Below are 27,087 nucleotides of genomic sequence, written 5' to 3' on the forward strand. Positions count from 1 at the left end.
TACTATAATCTCTTTTAACAATAATCCTTGGATACGCAAAAAAATTTATGAATAACATGTGATTCATATATGAATTCACATGACCAACAAAAAATTATAAAATAAACACAAAAACTCACAGGACCATTTCACGAATCAATTCAGTGAGATGAACCAATTATTTTTTTACGCAAAAATAATAATAATTTGTTTTTCATTCCAAGTACGTACCCGATCAATCCGTTATAAATCCGTATTAATGGAAAATAATAAATAAATAAAATTACCTTTTCGAATTCCTTTCCTTCACTTCGATAAACATTTCCCTAATATCTGCAAATTCGGACACACTCGCAATCAACTTTCCAAATCCATATGGACGCTTGTCAATAAGAACAATCACCGTAAGAAAAACACATGTAGTTTAGACAAAACATCTGAAATTTCCCCCAAATTTGAATCTTACTGCATATTTCTTCCCTGCCACACGCCGCGTACACAGAGCAGCCCTGTATCCGTCGCTGCTCAATCCCAAAACAAGGTAAAAGTTTCCAACTTTGACACGCAGATGGTAGTATTCATGTGTATTTGATTGCATGTATGGTCTTACTTTTAATTAGATTATTTTCAATAAAAAGAATTGTTGGTTGGTTACCCTGTTCTTGACTTCATATGAACATGTGTTTATAATTAATTTATTTATCTATTTTGGGGATTAGATATCCCTACCGAGAGAGAAAGCGCAGAAAAGTTCCTCTGATAGGGGGGAAACAAAAGTTAATGGAAAGATGGATGGAGTTAAAAGATGGTGTTGGAAATGGTAAAGAGAAATTTGAGGCTGATTTTGATACAAATATTCCGTTTGAGGAATGTAGGTTTGATCCATGTAAGGAGAGCCTAAGGGGTTTATTTGATCAGGTTCTTGTTGATTTTGTGGTAGAAAATTCTGTAGACAAGTGCGTTAGACCTATTCCAGCCTTTTGCGGCAATGAGAAGCCGGTGGATTTGTTTAAACTTTTTTGGGTGGTGAGGAAAGTGGGAGGTTATGAAGCTGTTTCGAGAAATAATTTGTGGGGTTTTGTTTCGGGAGAATGTGGATTGGGTTTTGGGCTGATTCCATCAATTAAATTGATCTATGTAAAGTATTTGAAAGAGTTTGATCAATGGTTACGGCAGGGGTTTAGTGACAGAGCTTTGGAGAATGGGAATATTGAACTTGTAAAAAAGTTGGATGCATTGTCAAGGGAGTTGGAAGCAAGGTTCCAAGTTGTATTGGACCGCCGAGAAGGGAAAGAGAAAGATAATAAGTTTGTGGACCGTATCAGGGACACGAGCAATATAAATACTAGAGAGACCACATGCCTTTTCTCACCATTTGGAGGGACTATGAATGGACAAATGAATGATCAAAATTGTTTCTTTAATGATAACGATGAAAAACTATGTATCAACTGTGACGACGACTTTACAGTATCATCCGAGAGGATTTCCAATAAAATCATTGAGATACGCAGGGATGAAGATGAAAATGTTAAAGATGATAATGGAAAATTCTTTATCGATGATGATTTTGCAGCATCGGCCGATCGGGTATTCAAAAAGCCTGCTAACGAAGTAAATGATTTTTCTGACGGATTTCTTGGTGGCGGTGGAAAATCATGTGCTGAAGACCGTGTCAGTATCATGGCATCAGGGAAGAAAGTAATTGAGAATGTATTAGCTAGGAGAGTTGTTGAGAAAGTTATCAGCAAAGCGCATGATCTCCCTGAGAATATTGCTGATGATGAAAATTGGTTCATAACACAAAAAGGCAATGTTGAAAATAACCTAGATTCTCTGAAGAGAAAGCGAGAACATCGATCCTTATTAGAAATGCTTGGTTGGCTGAAGTATATTGCGAAAAAGTCTGATGATCCTGCAATTGGGTTGATACCCGAGTGTTCCAAGTGGAAGGACCATGGGAATGAGGAGCTCTGGGTCCAAGTTTTATTGGTTCGGAAGACATTGATGATAAGAAGGCCTGCTGATGCAAATGCACATGAACATCTGAAGGTAAATTGTTTATCTTTCTAAATTAGTATTTCCGATCAATTTTAAGAAGCTATTTAACTTACTCCATTAGTTTTGTCCTCCATTTCTTGTGTGTTGCTGCTTTTATCAATTATATTTGCCCAAAGCCTGACTAAAATTTTGGAATCTTATGTAGTTTCTATGTATGCCTCTTTCCTTCATTTTGCGAGAGGAGTTTAATGACTGAGAAGGCTAGTGGCTATTTTTGCCTCAACTCAACCAGTGGAAATCGTTTGTCAAATTAATCTTCATTATATGAAGGGCATCATTATACTTTGCAGAAATATATCAGTCGCCATTGCTATAGGTTTGACATGCACTGCTTTGCATGTGTAGTTTTGAAATTCATTGGCAATGATAAGTTACACATGAACAGACAACCCTCCTAAATCTTTTTTTTTTGGCCTGTGCTCTTTTATTCGCAAGTCAATCTGCTACATTTTTGCCATCTCTGAAGATTTCCATCGGTTGCATCTTTCATATTTCCTTACTTCCAGGATATTAAAGACATCAAAACCCTTAGTTAAAGCTGAACTTAAACGAGTAATTTGCATTTACCTCCTCTAGAATCTATGTATTTGACATTGACTTCGCTTGACATGTTATAATTTTTACTCTTAGTAAGGGAGGTGAGTATCAAATGCATCAAGTGTAGGAGATGTGAATGCAAATAATCCGAACTTAAACCTTCAAGGATATCCGACCCCTGGATATATAACTGAATCTCATTCAAAATTATACCCTTCTGAACCCTGCTAGATCAAGTTTGTTATTTTTTGTTGATGAGAGGTGTCTAGACCTAGCTTGTATTCTTTAAATTATGGACTATTTTTGCTTTGCGACATGTTTTATTTGTCAACTTAATTATATTATATTTCCTCATCATTGCCTAATGGTTTGGGCATCGAATTAGGTCTTCCAAATTCATATCATGGATCATCTTGCAGTTTTAGTTTGGGCTTGGAAACCTTTTTAAATATATGAGAATTTTTTCGTGCTTATGAATTTGAAGGATTTGTGAGTCCTCAATTTCATACTGCTTCTAGGAGGCAGAATAATATAGAAATGGTTTTTGAACTTATCAATGATTGAATGTATTGCTGTTTTGATGCTCATCTTTTATGTTCCGCCGCCGTTTATAAGTTTCCGACTTTCTCATCGTGAACCAGGATAAACATAAGAAGCCAAGGATGCATCCTTCAATGTACGAGGCCCATGTTTCCAATCACCAATCGGTGGAAAAACTTAGATACAGAGATAGAGTACCTTCGTCAACAAGTCCTTACTTGTGTCCATGTTGCAATTTAGAGGCAGCACCTCAAAGCAGAGTTATTAGCCATCACAAAGCTAAAACAAGTGATTGCTTAAAAGCACCCGTAAAGCCATTTTCTACAATTGTTAAGGAACCTGCTATAGATTTGAACGATGACGAGTCCTATGATGTGCCAGCTGAGAAGCATGTTTCTGTGGGTCCTCCTTTTCAAGCTGAAGTCCCTGCATGGACGGGTGAGCGTTTCAAAAGCGACTCCAAGTGGCTCGGCACAAGAATGTGGCCTCAAGAAAATGGTGAAAAAAAATCTGTTGGTGAACTCGATCCAATCGGTAAGGGAAGACATGATTTATGCAGTTGCTCATTTACCAATTCTGTTGAATGTGTTCGGTTTCACATAGCTGAGAAGCGGTTCAAACTAAGGCGTGATCTTGGATTACTATTCTACCGTTGGCGCTTCGATCGTATGGGAGAGGAAGTTTCACTTTCTTGGACAAAAGAAGAGGAAAATAGATTCAGAGACATGATGAGGTCATATTCTGCATACCCAAACAAGTTCGGGAACAATTCACACCGGTTCTTACCATCTAAGACGAGAGAAAAGTTGATTAGCTACTACTTTAATGTATACCTTGTGCAGCGCAGAAGTTATCAAAATCGAGTGACGCCGAAAGAAATCGATAGCGATGATGAGGAAAAAGAATGTGGGTTGGTAGGCGATAGTTTTGGATATAAAGCTCTCAATATACCTGGTTCAAGTTTAGTTTCTTGCAGCCATAACATGGAGTCGTCTGAACTACCCTAACACATACGATTGTTCTTTCGTTTCAAAATCCTTGCTTTACCAATCACATGGGGTGCTAGGAGGGATGGGGATTGCAAAAAATTTTGATTTTTGAGTATCCTGTTGGCATTTGTACCATCAGTTTGAAATTGTAAACATCTTACTGATGTCAAAAGCAGATAACCAAAGTTTTGATTTTACTTACAGGAGAAGGCTTTGCAATTTTGAAAAAAATCTTGTGCGAGATGATTTTACATATTAATTTTATAAGATATATATTTTATTTAGATCATCATAAAAAAAATTAATTTGATTGTAAGTTTGAACATAATTTATTTGTCTCATGTATCATGAAAAATAATAATTTTGGTAAAACAACTGGTTGATGAAATTAACGTAGAAATTAAAGTATTACAAAGATCAAAGTATACTAAACCTTGCTCAGTGATATTAACATGTCAATGGTATTTTTATGCTGGTTGACGATTTGATTTTTTCTTCACAGGATAATTTTGGTGATTCATTTATTTTACTTTCTCTATGATATTAATAAAACGTCAATTTTGTGAACTTTTTAATTATTATATGTGTTAATTTGTTTGTTAATGTTCATATATTAGTTAAATAACTCTGAAATATTGTCAGAGAGAATTAAAAATGATTGAGGAAATCATCAAGTACATGTGATAATAATTAGTCTTCACTTCTTTCAAGAATTTTGTTTAGGAGTAGGATTAAATATTTATAAAATTTGTTCGATATTTTCCGATTCGATTGTGGTCTGTCCTGAACTGAATGAATACTCATGGATATGCTTACACTACATTTTACTGTTTCAAAACTGTACATAAATTTAAAGTAGCGATTAAGAATTCATATTTTGGTGCCAAAATATTTTTAATGGTGTTGAATTAGTAAGTTTGGGATGTGATTTCTATATTTAATTACACTTCTGTCAAACTTCACAACATAATTATAATGCATTGTTTATTCTTCCATTCATTGTTGAAAGCAGTTTTATAATCAATCGATTCATTTTTCATCCTTCTAACATAATTATCTATCCCTATGTTTAAGACAATAATTGTACACTAAAATTTTAGTGAGTTGCAGTCTATAGTCTTTAATAATATTCAAACAAATTATTTAATCAAATATCGACCCAAAATGAGTATCGGCTTTCTCGGAATGCACCACCTTTTATTTTTGTCACATCTTTCTACTTGAAATCCACCAAACCAGATAAATATTTTGAGTATAATTTGCAACTTACATATATTCTGCTACTATTTTAAAATTTTTATGCGTGATTCCACAAAAAAATGGACGTAACATCCACAAAATATTTCTAGATATCATTCTAAAAGAAGCTAAAAAAGCAATAAAGATTAAAGAAGAAGATGCATGTAGTGAAAATATACAGTATACAAAGAGACACAGTAACAGCGATTGTACTAAGATGTGTTAATTTAAGGTGCATTGATAGAAGCAGCATTCTTCGTCGGATCCGTCCTCTGTGTAGGGTCCCACTTATATCCTCCTCTCCAATGGTACAGTTTCCTCTTTTTTCATTCTTATTCTCACCCATTTTCCTCAGATTTTCAGAGAAAATATACCCATATCGTACACCAAGTGTATCATACGTTTCTGTGTATTTTGTTTTATTTAATGTGCGTTAGTATGTATGAGAAAGGCGGCTGCTTTTAATGGGAATTAGTTAAAAGTGCAGAAAGGAAAGAAATCTACGTTGCCATTTTCTCACTTTTTAAGAACTAGTCTGTTACATGAACAGTAATGCTTTCTTGTTTCAGTTCCTCTCCTTGGACAAATTACTCCTTTCAGCATTTGACATTTGTGAACAAAGACATGTTTGACGTGTGAATGATTTAAATTTTTTTTAAGCCTTTACAGTTCCATAGATAGTCTGTGGGCACTATTTCGGTGGATTTTCATCATGCTACTTGAAGATTAAGTCCAGGTATTAATAAATTTGAATTTGTTAGTTTTTGTTAAAAATTTTGGCTAATTTTTGTGGATTTGGTGATTAAACTGGTTGATGCTTGTCTATGCTAAAAGGTGATTCTTGGTTAGTCCTTTTCCTCTGACTTCTCTTAAAGTTTGATGTTTTTGCTGCTTAGGTTTTTTTTTTTTTAAAAAAAAAACAACTGATTGTGGGCGTTTACTGCGAATTTGGACAACCTTTGAAACCCATTATTATGGCTAATTGGCTCATAAATGAGGTGAAGAAATTGAGGCTTTTAGTTTGAAATTCTTGGTTTTTATTTAGCTTTGTCAGATCTGAACTTTGATGACAGAGGCTTGTTTTATTGAAATTGGATTAAGGGTATTTCATGCAACTGGTTTGTATTGCTGGTCTAATTTTAGTTTCTTCGGATCTAAAATTCTTATTCTTGAAGCTTTTCAGCGCTTCCATTGAATTTCTAATGCGAGTTATTATGTGGCATGAATGTTGTAATGATTGAATTTTATTTTGTTAATCTATTGATTCTATTTCAACTCTCTGAATTAATTTTTCCTGATTTAATAATGCTCTGTAGTTATTTCTCAAGAAATATATTTTCACAGTGTGTGATACCTATACTTCTGCTTTGTTAACTATATATTTTATTACAATGTGACTGCCATTTGTGTTTCGATTGCCTCATTCGTGTTGCCACTGTTTTTGCTCGAAGGTATTCATTTCTCGCTGTCCATTCATCCGATGTCTTGTTAATTATCAACTCATATTATCGTATTCTAGATTTTTAGTTCAGGTTGAGTTACCTTGTTTGAAGTTTTGAATCTTTGTTCTGTATTTTAGTGTGATTTTCTTTTTAAGAATGCAAGAAGTTTCAGCTTATGAAGCATTAAATGATGATAAAAAAATGGATACCCGAGAAGACAGCTCAATATACCGGATGTTACCTAATACAACATTAGGGAATATGTCATCGTCGTCATCAGCATTTTTTTCGGCCAATCAATCGCCTTTCTTCTCTCCCCACTCAGCGGCATGTCGTGTATCTATGCATCCCGACATTCCATGTCAAGCCACCAGTACAAATATGGAATCTTTAGATTTGAATTTGTTGACTGCAGAATGCGGATCTCTAACAAGAAGTAAATTTGCCTCGTCAAATTACAGCATGGGTTGTCAAAATGATTATTCTAGACAGAGGGCTAAGAGCAAAAGGACCGAAAGATTTCTTGAAACTGCAGTTCCTTCAATGTCCTTTACTTCTAATAGACTGAGGAGCTGCGATGTGTATATAGGTTTTCACGGCCAGAAGCCTATATTGCTCCGATTTGCTAATTGGCTTCGTGCCGAATTAGAGGTACAAGGTCTGAGTTGTTTTTTAACAGACAGGGCTAGGTGTAGAAACTCTCGAAAACACAGCATTGTTGAGAAAGCAATGGATGCTAGCACATTTGAAGTTGTCATCTTGACCAGAAAGTCATTCAAAAATCCTCATACCATTGAAGAGTTGAGGTTCTTCTCGAACAAGAAGAAATTGGTTCCCGTACTTTGATTTGAGTCCAAATGATTGCCTTGTGAGGGATATAATCGAGAGAAGAGGTGAGCTCTGGAAAAAATATGGCGGCGAGCTATGGGCCACTCTATGAAGGACTTGAGAAGGAGTGGAAAGACGCTGTTGGTCCCCTTTCTCGTGCTGGTGAGTGGAAACTTGAGGCTTACGAGGGTAAATGGAGGGATTGCATATTACGAGCCGTGACCCTTTTGGGTTGAGGTTGGGAAGGCGAAGTGTTGTTGATAGAATAACCAAGTGGAGAGAGAAGGCAGATAAAGAAGAGTTTCCTTACCTTCGAAATGAGAATTTCGTTGGTCGGAAAAGAGAGTTATCTGAGCTTGAATTCATCCTTTTTGGTGATGTTAGTGGTGATTCTGAGAAAGCTTATTTTAATCTCAAGGTCAGACCAATGAGAAAAAACTTGACAATTGGCTGGGGAAGGACGAATTCTATGGATGCCAAACGTCAAAGCGAGTGTGCCTTGAGGAAAGGGAAAGAACCAATAGCATGGAAGGAATCAGAAAAGGAAATCGAGATGCAGAACACCGAATTTTCTCGAACACAGCCTACACTAAAGTCTAAGAGTAGTGGGAAGCCCGGTAGGAGAAGGAGACCGATGAAAGTTGTGTACGGGAAAGGAATCGCTTGTTTATCAGGAGACCCCCAGGTATCGGGAAGACAGAGTTGCTTATAAAGTTCGCTTACCGTTACCATCAAAGATATAAAATGGTCCTGTGGATTGGTGGAGAATGCAGACACATTCGACAAAATTACTTGAACTTATGGTCATTTTTGGAAATCGACTTAGGGGTGGAGAGCTGCAAGGAGAAAAGCCGGACTAAAAGCTTTGAAGAGCAAGAGGAAGCAGCGATAGCCAGAGTTCGAAAGGAGCTAATGCGAAACATTCCCTTTTTAGTGACAATCCACGATTTGGAAAGTGAAAAGGACTGGTGGGATCATAAACTGCTAATGGACTTGCTACCTCGTTTTGGTGGGGAAACACATGTCATTATATCCACATGCTTATCCAGTGTAATGAATCTGGAGCCTCTAAAACCTTCTTACCTATCCGGCGTCGAGGCAATATACTTTAATGTTTGGAAGCATCAAAGATCTATCAATCACGGAAACAGATGCATTACGGGCTATTGAGGAAAAACTCGGAAGGTTGACTCTAGGTCTTGCTACAGTCGGAGCAATTCTTTCCGAGATTCCTATTACTCCGAGTCGCCTTTTGCTTACCATTAATCGAATGCCTCTGATGGATGCCGCGTGGGGCCGTGAAAAACATTCATCAAGGGGGAACAATTTCCTTTTGCACCTTTTCGAAGTATATTTTGTCGGTAAACATTTAAACGAGGGGGGACCGATCAAAAAAACGTGTAGTGGTTGGCTGCAAGAAATTTCACGGGAATTACGTGAGAAGACGGACGACGCGTTTTATACGCGTCTTCACACTGACAGGAGGCTCTATAAATAGAGCTCCCTCATTCATTCTGAAATCATCCCTTCTTCGAGTTTTCTCTCATCTTATAAGCATTTGAGTACTTAGTTCTATAATATTTGTGAGGTGTTTTGTTCTCCTGTATTAAGAGAGTGTGTGTTCTCTTTGAAAACACAGTGAGTGAGTTGTACACCACAAAATATTATAGTGGAATTCTTTTCATCTTGTCCCGTGGTTTTTACCATAATAATTTTTAAAGGTTTTCCATGTAAATCTCGGTGTCCAGTTTATTCTTTATTTTCGGGTTTTATTATCTCAAATTCCGCACGTGGGACCAACAAGTGATATCAGAGCCTTGGTTTAAAATTTCTTAAAATTCTGAGTATGCTATGTGGTTGCAGCCTAGACTAATCTTCCACATCAGAAAAGATTTTTTGAGATTTTTTATTTAAGGCGAGATTATTTTGTCCAGTTTACTAAAATTGTTGTAGGCATAATGGCGGGAAGGTACGAGATAGCAAAGTTCAACGGAAGCAATTTTATGCTGTAGAAAATAAAGATACAAGCAGTTTTAAGAAAGGAGAATTGATTGGCGGCTATTGGAGATAGACCGGTGGAGATTATAGATGATGAAAGTGGAATGAGATGAATAATAATGATGTTGCCAATTTACACTTGGCTATAGCTGACGAAGTTTTGTCAAGTAACACTGAGATAAAAACAGTCAAAGTTATCTGGGATACTCTGACAAAGATGTACGAGGTCAAGTCGCTACACAACATGATTTTCCTAAAGAGAAGGCTTTATACTCTTCGGATGGCGAAATCCTCATCGATGACCGACCATATCAACACACTAAATACTCTATTTACTCAACTCACTTCCATGGGGCATAAAATAGGGGAAAATGAACGTGCGGAGCTTATACTTCAAAGTTTACCAGATTCATATGATCAACTTATCATCAACATTACCAACAATATTCTTATGGGCTTTTTAAGATTCGATGATGTCTTAACTGCAGTTCTCGGAGAAGAAAGCCGGCGCAAGAATAAGGAAGACATGTTGGTAACTTCGAAGCAGGCAGAGGCTTTGCCGATGATAAGAGGAAGATTCATGGAGCGTGACTCCAGTGGGAGCCAAAGGCGAGGTAGATCAAAGTCGAGAAGTAAGAAGAAAAATATTTACTGCTTTAAATGTGGCGGTAAAGGGCACTTCAAGAAAGAGTGTACGAGTATCGATAAAAGTTCTCAAGGAAATGTGGCCAAGTACTTCAGGCAGTGGTGAAATATTATTCAGCGAAGCGGCAACAGTTGCAGAAGGCAGATATAAATTTTGTGACACATGGATTATGGATTCAGGAGCGACGTGACACATGACATCTCGGAGAGAATGATTTGATTATTATGAACCAGTCTCAGGAGGATCTGTATTCATGGGAAATGATCATGCCTTGGAAATCGCTGGGGTTGGTACTGTCAAAATTAAAATATTTGATGGCACAATTCGCACCATACAGGAGGTACGACATGTGAAAGGACTGACGAAAAATCTTTTGTCCTTGGGGCAATTGGATGACATCGGGTGCAAAACTCGTATCGAGAAAGGGATCATGAAAATTGTGAAAGGCGCGCTTGTGGTTATGAAGGCGGAAAAGATTGTTGCAAATCAGTATGTACTTTTGGGAGAAATACACAAAGAGGCAGAACTAGCTGTTGCATCAATTGGTTCAGGAGAAGAATTAACAGTGTTATGGCACTAGAAAGCTCGGGCATATGTCAGAACGGGGGTTGAAAATTCTCTCAGAACGGAAGCTGCTGCCGGGACTTACAAAAGTGTCACTACCCTTTTGTGAGCACTGTGTTACCAGTAAACAACACAGATTAAAGTTTGGCACTTCTACTGCCAGGAGCAAAAGCATATTGGAGCTGATTCATTCGGATGTTTGGCAAGCACCGGTTGTATCCCTAGGAGGAACGAGATACTTTGTCTCGTTCATTGATGATTTCTCTAGGAGATGTTGGGTGTATCCAATCAAGAAGAAATCAGACGCTTTCCAGATCTTCAAAGATTTCAAAGCGCGGGTTGAACTTGATTCAGGAAAGAAAATCAAGTGTCTAAGGACTGACAATGGAGGAGAATATACCAAGTGACGAATTTGATGCATATTGTCAATATGAGGGCATCAAGAGACAATTCACGACGGCTTACACACCTCAACAGAATGGAGTGGCGGAGAGGATGAACAGAACCTTGTTGGACAGAACAAGAGCTATGTTGAGGACTGCGGGTCAAGAAAAGTCATTTTGGGCGGAAGCAGTCAAAACCGCTTGTTATATTATCAATCGTTCTCCTTCAGTGGCGATTAATCTGAAGACTCCGATGGAGATGTGGACCGGGAAGCCGACAGATTATTCTCATTTGCATACATTTGGAAGTCATTGTGTACGTTCTATACAATGAGCAAGAAAGATCGAAGTTGGATTCGAAATCCAGAAAATGTATCTTCTTGGGTTATGCTGATGGAGTAAAGAGGTTTCGCTTGTGGGATCCTACTGTTCACAAGCTTGTCATCAGCAGAAATGTTATCTTCGAGGAAGATAAAGTAAAGGGAGACAAAGGCACATTGAATTCAGAAACTACTATATTTCAGGTCGAAAATAAGACGGACGAAGGTCAGGTTTCTTGTGAAGCAGTACCAGAGCACGAAGAACAAGAGCATGTTGAGTCTGAGGTTTCCAATGTGAGGCAGTCAACTCGAGACAGAAGACCACCTGGTTGGCTTTCAGATTATGTCAGTGAAAGCAACATTGCATATTGTCTATTATCAGAGGACGGTGAGCCATCGAGTTTTCACGAGGCTACTCAAAGCTCGGATGTATCCTTGTGGATGATAGCAATGCAAGAAGAATTGGAGGCATTGGACAAGAATAAAACTTGGGATATTGTTACACTACCACGAGGGAGGAAATCCATTGGAAACAGATGGGTCTATAAGATCAAGCGTGATGGCAATAACCAAGTGGAGCGGTATCGTGCTAGATTGGTGGTAAAAGGGTATGCTCAGAAAGAAGGCATTGACTTCAATGAGATATTTTCTCATGTGGTTCGGCTTACAACAGTCAGAGTGGTGCTGACATTATGCGCGGTGTTTGACCTACATCTAGAACAGCTAGATGTAAAAACAGCATTTCTTCATGGAGATCTTGAAGAAGAAATCTATATACTCCAGTCAGAAGGTTTTGCGGAAATAGCAAAGAGAACTTGGTCTGCAGGTTGAAGAAATCTCTGTACGGTCTCAAACAGGCGCCGAGGTATTGGTACAAGAGATTTGATTCATATATCATGAGCCTTGAATACAACAGACTGAGTGCAGACCCTTGTACATATATCAAGAGGTCCGATGATGATTATATCATTTTGCTGTTGTATGTGGATGACATGTTGGTAGCAGGCCCCAACAAAGATCAGGTCCAAGGATTGAAGGCACAGTTGGCTAGGGAATTTGATATGAAGGACTTGGGACCAGCAAACAAGATTCTAGGGATGCAAGTTCACCGAGACAGAAGCAACAGAAAGATTTGGCTTTCCCAGAAAAATTATTTGAAGAAAGTCTTGCAACGCTTCAACATGCAAGATAGTAAGCCAATATCGACCCCTCTTCCTGTTAACTTCAAGTTATCCTCCGAGATGTGTCCTAGTAGTGAAGCAGAGAGGATGGAAATGTCTCGAGTACCATATGCATCAGCAATGGGAAGTCTGATGTTCGCCATGATCTGTACAAGATCGGACATTGCTCAAGCAGTGGGAGCAGTTAGTCGGTATATGGCGAATCCTGGAAGAGAGCATTGGAGCACTGTTAAGAGGATCCTTAGATACATTAAGGGTACCTCGAATGCTGCATTATGTTATGGAGGATCGGATTTTACACTCAGGGGCTATGTCGATTCAGATTATGCAGGTGATCCTGATAAAAGGAAATCTACTATTGTTTATGTGTTTACACTTGCGAGGGGAGCTGTAAGCTGGGTTTCAAAACTGCAGACAGTTGTGGCGTTATCTACAATGGAGGCAGAATACATGACAGCTACTCAAACTTGCAAGGAGGCAATATGGATTAAAAGGTTATTGGAGGAGATCGGACACAAACAAGAGAATGTTCCTTTGTTTTGTGATAGTCAGAGTGCCTTGCTGATCGCAAGAAATCCAGCCTTTCATTCCAAAACTAAACACATTAGAGTACAATTTCACTTTGTGCGGGAAGTAGTAGAAGAAAGAAGCGTGGATATGCAAAAGATCCATACGAAGGACAACATAGCTGATTTTCTGACCAAGCCAGTGAACACTGATAAGTTTGAGTGGTGTAGATTCTCAATTGGCCTAGTAGAGACGTAAGCAGCAGGTAATGACAAGATTGAAAAGATGTGTGGAGATGTGTTTGATTCTCAATCAAATCTCCAAGTGGGAGAAATGTGGCAAACATTTAAATGAGAGGGGACCAGTCAAAGAAACGTGTAGTGGTTGGCTGCAGGAAATTTCACGGGAATTATGTGAGAAGACGGAAGACGCGTTTTATACGCGTCTTCACACTGACAGGAGGCTCTATAAATAGAGCTCCTTCCTTTATTCTGAAATCATCCATTCTTCGAGTTTTCTCTCATCTTATAAGCATTTGGGTGCTTAATTCTATAATATTTGTGAGGTGTTTTGTTCTCCTGTATTAAGAGAGTGTGTGTTCTCTTTGGAAACACAGTGAGTGATTTGTACACCACAAAATATTATAGTGGAATTCTTTTAATTTTGTCCGTGGTTTTTACCCTAATAATTTTTAGGGGTTTTCCACGTAAATCTCGGTGTCCAGTTTATTCTTTATTTTCGGGTTTTATTATCTCAAATTCCGCACGTGGGACCAACATGTTTTTCCATATTTGACCATGCAGATGGATCAAGGAGTTTGACGACAAGAATGGCTCTAGCAAGTGGATGGTTTGCTCCGGCATCCATACCAGTTCCCATGTTAGCTTTGGCTGCTCAGAAAATTCCCTAAAAACACCAAAACCGACAGTTCTCGAAAAAGATACTATGCTCTTTAACCTGTGGTTTCACATCATCATATGCCCTAGGATCAGAAGCAGAAGCATCCTCGTTACAACTAAGATTTAACATGGCTAGAGAGTGTTCAAATGAAGGTCTCATTCAATTCAATGGGCTCGTAAAACTTTATGCTCGAAAGAGAGCAATCACCGGAGTTGCACATGCCATGGTGCAAGCTGTCACTAGTCGGGGGATCATATCCAGCCACTCTGATCACGTATGGGCAGCGTGTTTCTTGCTCCTCGGATTTGAAAGGGACCCTATAGTCGTTGAGCTCAAAATATCTGAACTTTTGTTGGTCGTAAAAGAAGTGATCTTACCACTTGCAATACGAAATTTCATCACCTTCTCTCGTTGCAGTGCTGCACTCGAACTACTTCGCCTATGTACAGATGCATTAGAAGCGGCAGATCAAGAATTTGTTACCCCGGTTGAAAACTGGTTGGATAAGTCATTTTGCTGGAAACCCGTTCAGACAAACGCTCAGTTGAATCCTTTTATTTGGCAAGAACTCGCATTGGCTAGGGCGACTGTGCTTGAAGTTAGAGCCAAGTTAATGGTGAGAGGGGGACAGTTTGATGCAGGAGACGATTTGATAAGCAAGGCTGTTTTTAATTATTATTGGGGCGTCGGAATAAGCTTCCTTCAATTGTTGTGACGCGATAAGCCTGACTATTTTCTTCTTGTATTTTCAAAAGTATTCCAATATTTTCCTATCTAAAATATGTACACCAAAAAAATTTAATAATAAGAATCCTAAAATTAGAGTTGCATAAGGGTTTTCATATTCCGTATATAACACGATAATCAGGTAAATCGTATTGAGTTTATTCAGTGGGACAGAATAATGTGAGAAAATGTTAGGTAGATTAATCAAACACAACCTTGTATATGAAATTATTAAGACATTTGAGCCCGCACAAATCAAATTCCACATGACGATGTAAAATATTTAAATTTGACTTTTGGATAACATTAATTTCAATTTCCTATCGGCATATATTGTAGAATGTCAATTCTTCTTTATTACTAAATTTCAAGAATAATAAATATATCTCTAAAAAAAAAAGAATAATAAAGATAACTATTCGATTTCAGCACGCCAACACCTAAAAAATTAAAATGGGAATATTGTATTACATAGTAGTTATTAGAAATTTTTTTTAAAAAAACCCATGTCATGTTAGTGTACCATGAAGAAAGAAATTACAATATAAAGTCCATTTAAATTTATTTTAATTAGATGCATTAAAGATGTGAAATAATTCAGTCCTAGAACACCCTATTTTGCCCTACCTAATTTTTTTGAACTACGATTATTCTAAAATGGCTACAACATGATCTAAAGAATAACTAGCTATTGCCACAATCCATGCAAAGAACTCTTTATGTAGGATATGAATTTTTTAACTTTGAAAAACATCAAAGATTATTCGTAACTTCCCCACTTTGAAATTGCATGTGCGATTTTCTTTTATTAATTAACCCCCCCAATTGTGTTGGTACTCATATAATTTTGCCATTTTCAGAATAATATGACGCATTGAAATTTCCATTTTGATTACTTAAAGATGTATATCGCCCTTCTTATTTATGTGTTTTTGAGTACTTTTTTTGTGAAATGCGAGCTTGAAGAAAGGCTAACAGTGGATATAATAATCGAATCAAATATAAAAACAAAAGTTTCATCAGATCGCGACGAATAAGTAGACGTTTTATTCCCAATACAAAGCCCGTATGTGTTGTTCCGACATATACTCTATTATCGAGTATACGACAAATATCCGATGATTATATATATAAACTTGACAAATATATATTATCCTTAAAAATGTATGGTATTTGGAGGAGCAAAGATTTTGAAACAATACAAATCGGTATCTTTTTGGGAAGGAAAAACCTATATGCAATGATATTTTGCTTCATGTTGGGAGGCAACTTAAATTATTGACGATTGGTTTTTAAGGCATCATATTCACAAAATAATCATCCCGATTGCTTTAATTAACCCACCCCATTAATTGTCTCCAATTAGATATGAGAAGTACCATTAGTGAGAGGCTCCTCCATTGCGCAATAATCTTTGCTGACTTTGCCGAGTATAGGAGCCAAGTCTCTAGGATACACATTCACCTTCAAGCCATCCTTCAGGAACAATGTCAAGGACATCTTTTGGTCCACCTTGTGCCCCGGTGCCACCTTGAGCCGGTGGCGGAGTAGCACGGCTGCCGCGATCGACTTCATTTGTAAATAAGCCAAATCCTTGCCTAGACAAATCCTTGGTCCGGCATTAAACGCAACAAATTGAAATTGATCTTTGGGTTGAAATTTCTTGCCATCCCCGGACAACCATCTTTCTGGCTTGAATTCGAGGCAATCGTCGCCCCAAATGAACTTCATTCGGCCAGTCGAGTAGATGGAGTATGTAATACTCGAACCAGCAGGGACGAACGTTCCATCCGGCAATATGTCATCTGCTACGACGTGCTTAGAGTCTTCGGGCACTGAAGGGTACAACCTAAGTGTCTCGGCTAACGCTGCCTTGAGGTATATCAATCGATCAACTTCTTCAAACACTAGGGGATCTTCAACCCATTTCAAAATATCACTACCACGAGTTTCCATTAATATTGAGCTTAGTTCAATCAAGATTTTCTCTTCCACTCGTGGGTTCAGGGTCACCAACCAGAAGAACCAGCTAAGCGCCACCGATGACGTGTCGCGTCCAGCTAGGATGAAATTGAGTGCCACATGTCGTAGGAATTCATCGGTGTAGGACTCCTTTTTCTTGATGAACCTTGATAGTAAGTCGTCATGCGGAGACTCCCCACTTCGTTGACTCATCAACTCGAGTTTACGAGTATTGATGACTTGGGTCAAGTAATTGTCCACGTGCCCTAAACATCGGCTAAGGCTGGCTTCCATTCCAAGCCGGAGCCATTTTTTCCATTTCCAAATGAACTCGGGCAAAATAAACCGTTGCAAAGTGGCTTCGGTTGCTCGATCGAAAGCCGACGCGAATCTGTTCACCGGTAGGCCCGGAGACAAGGTCTGCGGGTCCGTACCAAAAGTCAGACCACATATGTTGTCAAAAGTGAGCCGTAACAAGAGGTCTTGGAGATCGACCGACTGGCCCGCACGCTGGGCCGTCTTGAGAATGGGGCAGAACCTATTCTTGATCGCTCGGCTCACCCATCGAGCCATGGCTTGCCTAAGTGTCCGGGTGGTGAACTCCAGTGCCGCAGTCTTGCGCTGGAAGAGCCACGTGTCACCATCAGAATTGAAGATGCCTTGCCCAAGTAAATCATGGAAAACAGCTTGCCACGTGGGCCCCTTTGGATAATTATCAAACCTAGCCTTCAAAATGTGCTCCAAATTCTTCGGGTCGCACGTGACCGTCACGAGGCCTTGTTTCCGGCCCAAAAGTGGAATTGCGCATATACAAGTCTGATATGTCCCGCCGCATGCCCGAAGATTTTCGGCGATCCATTCATGCATTCTGCTGCTGTTCTGGATTAAGCCTGGAAGACTACCCAAAACGGGCCACATTCTCGGGCCCTTTAAAGTCCTCGTGATTGATCTGAACCATACAAAATATGCTGCTACAAATGCTGAAACTATCACAACCATTGATGCATCCATCTTAACCCCAATTCACGAAACCTGGAGAAACCCTCCCTCCGAGCGTCTCTGAACTTCAGAAAGTTTCAATCTTGAGTATTACCAAAGAAGGTAATACTCATTCTACAGTGTGATGAAAAACAGGGAAGTAAAAAAGATATAGGGCGAGAGATCTGCGAGTGCCAGAGATGGAAGAAATAAAGTGATTTATAGCAAATAAAAGAGTTGCAATAAATACGGGGAGGCGACTGCTTTTGAAACTCAGCATACGCCTACACAGATATATACATATATCTCGACAATAAATGCCACCATAAGAGGTTGTGCTTGAATTAGCCAGCATTACATTTACACATAATTTAACAGCTCACAAACAAATAATCCCACCTCCAAAATTTGATCTGAAATGTGTCAATGTAATATAAAATGAGAAGATTACATGCAATGGATTTCTTGGAAGATAAATACAGATATATATGAGGTCATCCCATTACCCACCGCTAATTTTATACATGACTTGAATTTCCACTTTAACTGCATCATGCAACAATTTTTTTGAAATCCTCTTCTTTTTTTTAGGCGTTCTTTTTGTTTCTAGTTGACTTGTGATGAGTATGCATGCTCACCTAATTTGGCAGGAATGGAGCTCCTTCTTAAATTCTTGCATTAAATGGTGGAAGCAAAGTTAATGAAATTCGTTGAGAAAGCATGTGCACATGCATACATTGCATGCAGCACTAATGTATCATGGATGCATGGTACATATACATGAGATGAGGAGAGTGACAATTTGTAACGATGTCTAAAATTTCTGTTAAACCGAATTAATTGATCGAATCGAATTAATTCGAAAATTCGGTTCGATTAATTCGGAAGTTCGTTTTGAAATTTTAAACAATCGGTTAACTCGGTTCGGTTTCGGTTTTAATTTGAAAAATTCGGTCAAACCGAATTAACCGATTTAGTATATAAATTAATTTAAATTGTATATGGACATTAAAAATACATTAGAAAGAAAGTATATAAATTAATTTAAATTGTATATGGACATTAAAAATACATTAGAAAGAAGTTCAACTTTTCATACGTTAGAAGGAAGCTCATTCATTCAATGATTTTACCTTCAATATTTTATTTGTTATTGATATTTTTTGTTCAATGTTTCTTGTTATTTATAAGCTTTCCATTCGATGACCCAAAAAATCGATTTGAAAATCGGTTTGGTTAATTCGATTTCTATGAATATTTCGATCGGTTCGGTTATTCGAAAATAAAATCGATTAAATCGGTTACAAGTTTATTTGGTTTGGTCGATAACCGAATAGATCGATTGCACACCCCTAACAATTTGGTCTTTTTTAAACAGTTTGACTCAAGTTTTACAATAATTTGAGTTAAATTATATATGTTATATAATTGTTTTTTTTATTTTATCATCTCATTTCTGTGTGCAGACCAAAATTCATCCCTGATGTGGAGAAATGAATTTAACAACATTCATTTAAAGTTATTTTGATAAATAATGGTTCCAAATTACTTACTATAATTGACAATGTATATTTAGAAAGAGATTTGCATGGTTGAAAGTTAAATATATTTAATAATGCTCCAAATAAATCATGTTTCACTACAAAAAAACGGTCAACATAGCGACGGTTTTTGTAAAATTGTCGTCATTATAGCGACGGGTTTTGATAAACCGTCGTTATAATAACTACGGTGGCTAAAAAACTGTCGCTTATCAAATTCGGCGACGGTTTAATAAAAAGTCGTTATAATAACGACGGTTTAAAGTCAACTGTCTCTATAACAGCGACGATTTTTAATTTTAAAAAATAAAATACAAAAATAAAATCAATTAAGTTATTTTTTAAGCAAACTAATATATTTCAAATCCAGTCATTTTAAACATATACGTCATCTCGAAGCATGTATTTATTGATCCAAGTGTGTAATTTTAGATGGTATATATATGGTTAAATCAATACCAATTTTGATTTTATTACAATAATTGTTGGTATAGTAACAACTTTAAAATCGTTTGATACATTATGATATTTAAGGAATTCTTGTCGATTTTTTTTTTAAAAAAAAACAAAAGGTTATTAAATGCATTTATAATGCATATATAACTATGTATTGATCATGAACAACTAATATCATAATAGTTTTGTAACAAAATTTATAACAAACTTCCTATTTTATCCCCGTTGAATTTATTAAAAAAATGGTTGTATGTTATATAAAACTTAGTTAATATGAGTATATTGTTAAAAAAAACATAAAAAAATGCTATTAAATATATAAATTGGACTGTATGTTTGGGACAACCTAAAAATTAAAGGAAACTTATTAAAGAGGACAGGGAATACAATTTTATCAATTTAATTCTTAATTTCCGATTTTCGAGTAATAAATATGGAAGCGTTGAACTATTAAAAGACAAAAAATTATGTGAGACGGTCTCACGGGTCATATTTTGTGAGACAGATCTCTTATTTGGGTCATCCATGAAAAGTATAACTTTTTATGCTAAGAATATTATTTTTTATTGTGAATATCGGTATGGTTGACCCGTCTCACAGACAAAGATTCGTGAAATCATCTCACAAATGACCCACTCTGTTATCTAAATCTCTCTACCGTGAACCTTTATTTGATAGATAGATATAGATTACCGAATTAATAATAATAATAATAATAATAATAATAATAATAAACAAATAATAGATATATCGCTAACATTATATTTATAATATAGTTAATAGTAGCATACAACAAACTGGTTTGGTGGTTTTTCGACACAACCGATAACAACTTCCCAACAATAGCACCACATTAAATAAGGATAAAATGATTTTTTCAAACATTTTCTTAATTCGTGGGAAAAGACATATAGGCCTAAATGAGTGGGATGGACTGAAGTATTTTGATTGTTAATTTCTCGCATTATTGAATTTGGGTGCTTGGCTAACAGTTTGGTCGTGGTATACATATTGGATATGGAGCCAGTCGAAGTCGAGGTCGAGGGAAAGGGAATAAATTTTTAAATAATTACATTTACATTAAAAAAATAATAATTTTAACTCTAGCTCTAACCAGAGCAAAACATGCTGAAGCTTCCACTTGAAACATGTACATGCATCGCGTACATGTCAAAGTTAATATACTTTATGAACCGTGTGTCCGGCCACTAGTGGTTTAGCATAAGTGATGTCATAGTTGGATTTTTTCTTTTGTTGGTGGAACAATTTGTTATAATTAAATCTCGAATTCAATACATCGTGGTTCGGTAATCTATAAATCGTTAGCAATTTATTAGCCTGTCAACATTTATTTGGGCGTACCATGGGCCAGCTCAAATTTAAGAGATTTTTAGATAATTGAACTGAAAAGGGCCCCATAATGAATGTTTCTTGGTCTGTTTTGAGTTTTTTCTTAAGAAAAAAAAACCCAATAATCCCTTAATGGTCTTTAAAGTACACCAGCAAATCGACCATAGATTGGGATGGGTATATTTCCAGGCTCGGGTTGCTGTGAATGATGTCATCAAATTATACATTCGAATTCGAGCCACTGATCGATTTTAATGCACAGTTATAATTTAAAACAATCACCATGAACGTAGATAAAAATATTAAAAAAAATAACATTCACAAGCTAAGCTAAGTCAGGTAATAATATACACTAAGCAAATCATGTGCATGTTTGTTCCGAGAAAAAATTGACAAGAGGAATCAAACTCCGGTCATTGGTCAAAAATTCACATACTCCATTAAGTCGGACACTCATTTAACGACGCATGATATTGCTTGTTTGATCTTATTTTTGTGGATATGCAATGATAAAATATGTTTTCCCGAATTGTTAAAAAAAAAAGGCATCATGAAACATTAAACTTGCCTGGGCATATTTATCTTTACAGGGCAACCTTTGTCTAATGAACTTTTGCCACACATAAAATAAGCAAAACGACAACAAAAACAATCCCACATATTCAAGAAAGCTATACAATTCTATAATAAGATCGCTAAAATAAAATCAGACCATTCAAATTCTTTACAGCATCCATTTGATATTCACTGCGATGAAAGATTTAGCACAGTATATCAAAAGATTTAGAAATGAAACTCAGACCCCTCTAACCGAATTCCAAACTTCCACGCACTGTTGATCCTTCCTTGTAACAAACATCTTGTTCCCTCCGAAACTCAAATTCGTTATCCGGCTATCTCCCATATCCTTTGCTCTTCCCATCATGTTTTTCCTAAACATTCTCTCTGACAAACCAATGTCCAGTCTCGCCAACGATCCGATCAAAACTTCTGACCATATCTCAAGATTTCCTCCTTTACTACAAAACACCTGATTCCCATGGCTTTCGATTCTACATCCGAACCCTTCTTTCTTCCCGTTCACGATCTTTCTTCCATCACCAAGACAAGCCCAAGGTAAGTCTGCATCCATGTATCTCAAATCCGCGAAGAACACTTCCCCTGTGCTCACACCGACCTTAAACATTGCTAAGTGCGAATCCGAGACCGTCACATCAGAAAAGCAATCAACTTTTTCTTTAAGTTCCCAAGCTACATTGCCACTCCTAATGTCCCAAAACTTAATATTTCCCGATACTCCAGATGGTCCGCTGTGAGAACCGGATGCCATCAACAAATTATGAGTCGAAACCCATTGCAATTTTGTTGCTGGGATTGCAGAATCAAGATCAGCACCGAAAATTTCATAGTGGCCAACCTTAGTCACAGGGCTTAAACTATTGTTAAGATCATATATCATTATGCAATTCGAATTTCTCCTACTTGACTCAAAGCTAGTGAACAAGTGTTCTTGTGATGCCCCAATTGCCTGAACTGTGGAACCAGACCTAGTGACATTCTCCCAATTCAAGGTCTCTTTGACGAAACCCTTGTCAAGATCGACGATCTGTAGCCCTGAAAAGTCGGTGGCACCTGCAGCCGCTACTACAGGGGACAATGCTAGTAATGAATCAATAGCTGTGAGTTGGGTCAAAATAGTGGATTTCCTATTCAATGACCAATCAAAAGATGTGACTTTACTTCCGTGAGCGACATGGAGGGATCCATAAGGTGTGGTGGAAATAGAAGAGGGCGAGTCTCGGCCATTCAAAGGCAAAACCGATGATTTTTCGAGATTAAAGGCATCAAATTGAGATGGGTTTGATTGAGAATTGATGAGAAGATTTTCGACACCATAAAACTGGGACTCAAAAATCAGGTCTTGAATATCAAAGGCTTTGGCTTTTGAGGGAAGATTTCCAGTCCTGAGGAGGGAAAGCAATATTGAAAAACGTTCAGGGTCTCTGTCAATAAAAGGGATAACATGACCAGAATCGGAAATCTTGGAGAACAATGATTTGGAACCAGCAAGAGAAAGAGTCTGTTTGGTGGTTTGAAAAAGCTGGCCACCCACATCGATCGTAACTATGTTTGAATTTGAATCCAGATGAAACCCATTTGAAATTGGCTTCGATCCTGAAAAAGGTGGCATCTTTCTTTTTCCCTATAAATAAATAATTAAAAAAAAACCCAATCGCAACACCGAGGAGTCTAAACGAACCAAAAACCGAGACTTTATTATTCCGATTCTGGGAATCTGCTAACAATCAATACCGTTAACTGGATGGCAAAGCAAGAATCGATCTCAAACGTCCAAGAACCTAGAAAGAAAGACTTCAACTTTGCGCAGCAAGTGAAGAATCTTGAAAGCCTTTTGCCAATACTCCACGGTCTATGAAATGTGTAATTGATTCAAGATGGAAGAGTCAAGAGTTTATTAAGGGTGAACCCGCAAGAAACAGTAGAGCAGACGAAAGAGAAAAACGACGCAGGCGTACGGAGGGCGAACGGTTTGGTTTGAATGATGGAAGCATGGGAGAGACCAGGTGTGGTGGAAAAAATAGCGGAGGCGGATTTCTAGAAGGTCAGCAATTGGTTTGTGGTAAAAAAAGCTGGAAAATTAATGACATTATGCTCGTCTTTTGGACAGCATGGGATCATCAATGTTGCCAGTAGACCAGATTCTGTATTCAGTGCCCAATGTCAGCCCACCCAAAATTTAGGTCCACCTTATATTTTAAAATTAATAATATATACAACCTTATATGTGTTAGATAATTAATATATATTATATTAAAACTTGAGTTATTTTAAAAATAAAATAGTAATTTTGTGTACTTTTTAGAAGTCTTAAAATACTCTTCTTTCTTTTATAGCCCACTATTTCTTTTTCATAAAACATTCAACATGTAAAAAAAATAAATATACAAATATTAATAAAAATATAAATTTTATTCAAATTTTTAACAAGAATACTTATATAAAAAAAATCTACGTGGCTAATGTGTGTATATAATCATTTTAAGGATAATATAATGGTCAAAAGCTTGGGACACAAGTTTAGTCTTTGGAAAGCTTTCATCAATTTATATTTTTCGAAAATCTATTTCTCAATTTATATGCCACAAGTCAATTTATAACTAAAAAACCAATGGTTATCATAATATATGAAACTTTTAAATAGGAATCAAACACAACCTTGCGCTCTTGGTTTATTCACTCCTTATTCATAAGCATACATATTTTCGAAAAATAAAATGTTTTTTAATTACTTAAATAACCGTAGGAATGGGCCGATCGTGGGGATTTTGCAAACTTTCCATGCACAAATTTGAGGATACATAAAAAAAATCAAGATTTAGACATTATATAATAAAATACTGTTTATTCAAGATCTAGTTTGCAGCAAAACCCCATAATCATAAGTCGCAATTTACACACCAAAAAGGCAGATGAGAGAGAATCAGACTACACATATTAAATAAACCACCATAATTAGCACAACATACAATCGAGGCCTCTGAATTTAGCAAGCCCTGCTGCTTTTGAATGGAATGGCTCTGATCACGATTTGGTGATAAACCGCAGCGACTGCAGCTCCAATGAAGGGACCAACCCAGTAGATCCACTGAGAAACAAGAAACAAGAATCAATCATAAAAAACTCCGTCAAAAAATATGGAGAAATGAACAATGATACAAACTCAGTATATTTCGAATTGATTCACACAAAAGATGAGACAATATTCTTACGTGGTCGTCCCATGCCTGCGCTTTGTTGTAGATGATGGCGGCTCCGAGGCTCCTAGCAGGGTTAATGGCCGGTTCCAGTGATGGGAATGGTGGCCAGATGAACAAGGAATACAGCAAATCCAATAGGAAGCGGAGCCAAAAGCTATCACAGAAGTGATCATATATTAGGATCAACCCCAAAACACGAGGGAATATCCATCCCATCTAAGGGTGGGGGGTTAGTTGTTGTAGGGAAGTTTTAAAATGCAGGCTTGGTCATTTTTTAAGTGTAGCATGTATGTATGTTCTAGAATCTACCATATTACCACGAACTGAATCGAGTGGCAAGTGAATTTCAGAAAAATCATCAAGTAAAACAGGGCAGATAAAACAAATTAGAAAAGGAAAGGATGATATACAGGGACATGCGAGTCTCTGGCATTTCTCTTTGCATCAGTAGCAGAGAACACAGTGTACACAAGAACAAAAGTTCCGATAATCTCAGCACCAAGCCCATCACCTTTAGTGTAGCCATGGCTCACCATGTTTGCCCCACCTTTCAGTCTTTCATAAGGTCCCACCATGAAACCCTTCACCACACCAGCACCACAGATGGCACCAAGGCACTGCATCACAATGTAGAACAGAGCTCTGGTCAAGGAAAGCTTCCTTGCCAGGAACAAGCCAAAGGTCACAGCTGGATTGATGTGCCCTCCTGTTTCAACACAAAGATACCAATAATTTACTGCTTAATTCAAATAAAATTGAAGACTTAGTGGTTATAATCTAAAATTATATAGTTTAAGTAGAGGTGAAAAGTTTTTAGGCAAGAATTGTTGATAACATTATCACTACTCTACCTTTATTTCGCTGATGGTGCAGATAGGTCTACTAGCAGCCTATGAACCAAGATCCAGAGTCACATTACAAGAAAAATCGCAAAATCACGCTCACAAATATAAGAATGCGGTAAATATTTAAAACTTTAGACATAAAAATGCCGACATTCAACCATTAGACTGGATCTAAGCCAAAATGAGTAAACCCAGAAAGTCAAACGGAAAGAGCACAAAACCGACCTGAAATACCAGCAGTGCAGTAAACAAGGGCAAAGATCATGCCACCAAAGGCCCAAGCGATGCCCTGAATACCAACAGATGCACATTTGTTCGGTGCTCTATTGACCCCCATAACAGTCAAGATTGTGATGTACAAAAACAAGAAAGTGGCCACGAACTCCGCAATTCCAGCCCTGTAAAAAGACCAAGATTTCAGTTCCCCGGGCTCAAACAAAGGGGCTGGTGGTGGCTCCTTGTAATCTTTGTCCGACTGAGCGGCCGTGCCCAATGGCTGCCTCTCTGTGTATCTGTTAGCTCCAAGCCTAACATCTTCCTCCTTGCCCTCTGCCATTGATTCAAGAACACAAAGCTAAAAATTGCTCACTTTCTGAAGGAATACTGAAGCAAGGTGGTAGTGGAGTGGCTAAATAATATCCGCAATGTTTCTTTTATAGCTGAAAATCATTCATTATTTGGGATTAAGTAAAGAGTCCTGCTTTATCTTTCCATAAATTTTGTTACTTCTGCTGGCACAATTATTTAAGCTAATCTTTTAGTTTATTAAATTAACTATTTGTTAAAAGAAGGATTAGTGGGGTCAGAATTCTTGGGAGAAGAGGGGCGATCGTCGATCGTGAAACCTGACTGACTGATTCTGAATAATGTTTTGTTCTTATCTGCAACAGAGTGTCATAAACTATTTGTAGGTTAATTTAGTAATTAATTAGTTAAATCTATGCATTTTGGTTAGCTGGTTTGGATGATTTAATATCGCGTGACCATTCATAACATTAAGAATATTTGTATAATTTGGAGTAAATGAGATGCTCGTAATACAGTGCCCTAATTTTTTTTAAAAAAAATTCATTTGGGTTTTAATAAAAAATTTCAATTACTTTGATTTATATTATAACTAAAGATAATATTATAGTTCTGCATTTTTTGTTTTCACGAGGGTACAATAATAAGTTTAAGTTGACTTAATTTGAATACTGGTGCAGCTTAATAAATATAGACAAAAATTTGTGTAAGATGGTCTCACCGTTCGTATTTTATGAGACATATATCTTATTTAGGTCATCCATGAAAACATATTACTTTTTATGATAAGAATTTTACTTTTTATCGTGAA

At 37.2% G+C, this 27,087-nt stretch overlaps 4 protein-coding genes and 1 pseudogene across 4 annotated transcripts; 2 read left to right on the forward strand and 3 right to left on the reverse strand.

The window, feature by feature from the left end:
- The first annotated feature begins 312 nt into the window (after window positions 1-312).
- LOC142555656 (AT-rich interactive domain-containing protein 2-like) lies at window positions 313-4,390 on the forward strand. The gene is made up of 4 exons (XM_075666659.1): window positions 313-382; window positions 468-520; window positions 699-2,031; window positions 3,219-4,390. Exons 3-4 carry the CDS (start codon window positions 760-762, stop codon window positions 4,122-4,124), a joined length of 2,178 nt encoding a protein of 725 aa, XP_075522774.1. The 5' UTR covers window positions 313-382; window positions 468-520; window positions 699-759; the 3' UTR covers window positions 4,125-4,390.
- A 1,136-nt stretch (window positions 4,391-5,526) lies between these two features.
- LOC142555657 (uncharacterized) lies at window positions 5,527-14,873 on the forward strand (annotated as a pseudogene).
- A 1,031-nt stretch (window positions 14,874-15,904) lies between these two features.
- LOC142555658 (cytochrome P450 86A22-like) lies at window positions 15,905-18,345 on the reverse strand. The gene has a single exon (XM_075666661.1). It carries the CDS (start codon window positions 17,811-17,813, stop codon window positions 16,203-16,205), a length of 1,611 nt encoding a protein of 536 aa, XP_075522776.1. The 5' UTR covers window positions 17,814-18,345; the 3' UTR covers window positions 15,905-16,202.
- Window positions 18,346-21,666: 3,321 nt separating this feature from the next.
- On the reverse strand, window positions 21,667-23,778 carry LOC142555659 (BTB/POZ domain-containing protein At5g41330-like). Its single transcript, XM_075666662.1, has one exon. The coding sequence runs from the start codon at window positions 23,316-23,318 to the stop codon at window positions 21,924-21,926; it is 1,395 nt and encodes a 464-aa protein (XP_075522777.1). The 5' UTR covers window positions 23,319-23,778; the 3' UTR covers window positions 21,667-21,923.
- A 753-nt stretch (window positions 23,779-24,531) lies between these two features.
- On the reverse strand, window positions 24,532-26,421 carry LOC142555661 (aquaporin PIP1-3-like). The gene is given in 5 exon segments (XM_075666668.1): window positions 24,532-24,794; window positions 24,919-24,984; window positions 24,986-25,060; window positions 25,317-25,612; window positions 25,977-26,421. Coding segments are annotated over 5 exon segments (870 nt in total). The 5' UTR covers window positions 26,308-26,421; the 3' UTR covers window positions 24,532-24,692.
- Window positions 26,422-27,087: the final 666 nt, after the last annotated feature.

The sequence above is a fragment of the Primulina tabacum genome, chromosome 9 (genome assembly GCF_025594145.1).
Source record: "Primulina tabacum isolate GXHZ01 chromosome 9, ASM2559414v2, whole genome shotgun sequence".
Lineage (NCBI taxonomy): Eukaryota > Viridiplantae > Streptophyta > Magnoliopsida > Lamiales > Gesneriaceae > Primulina > Primulina tabacum.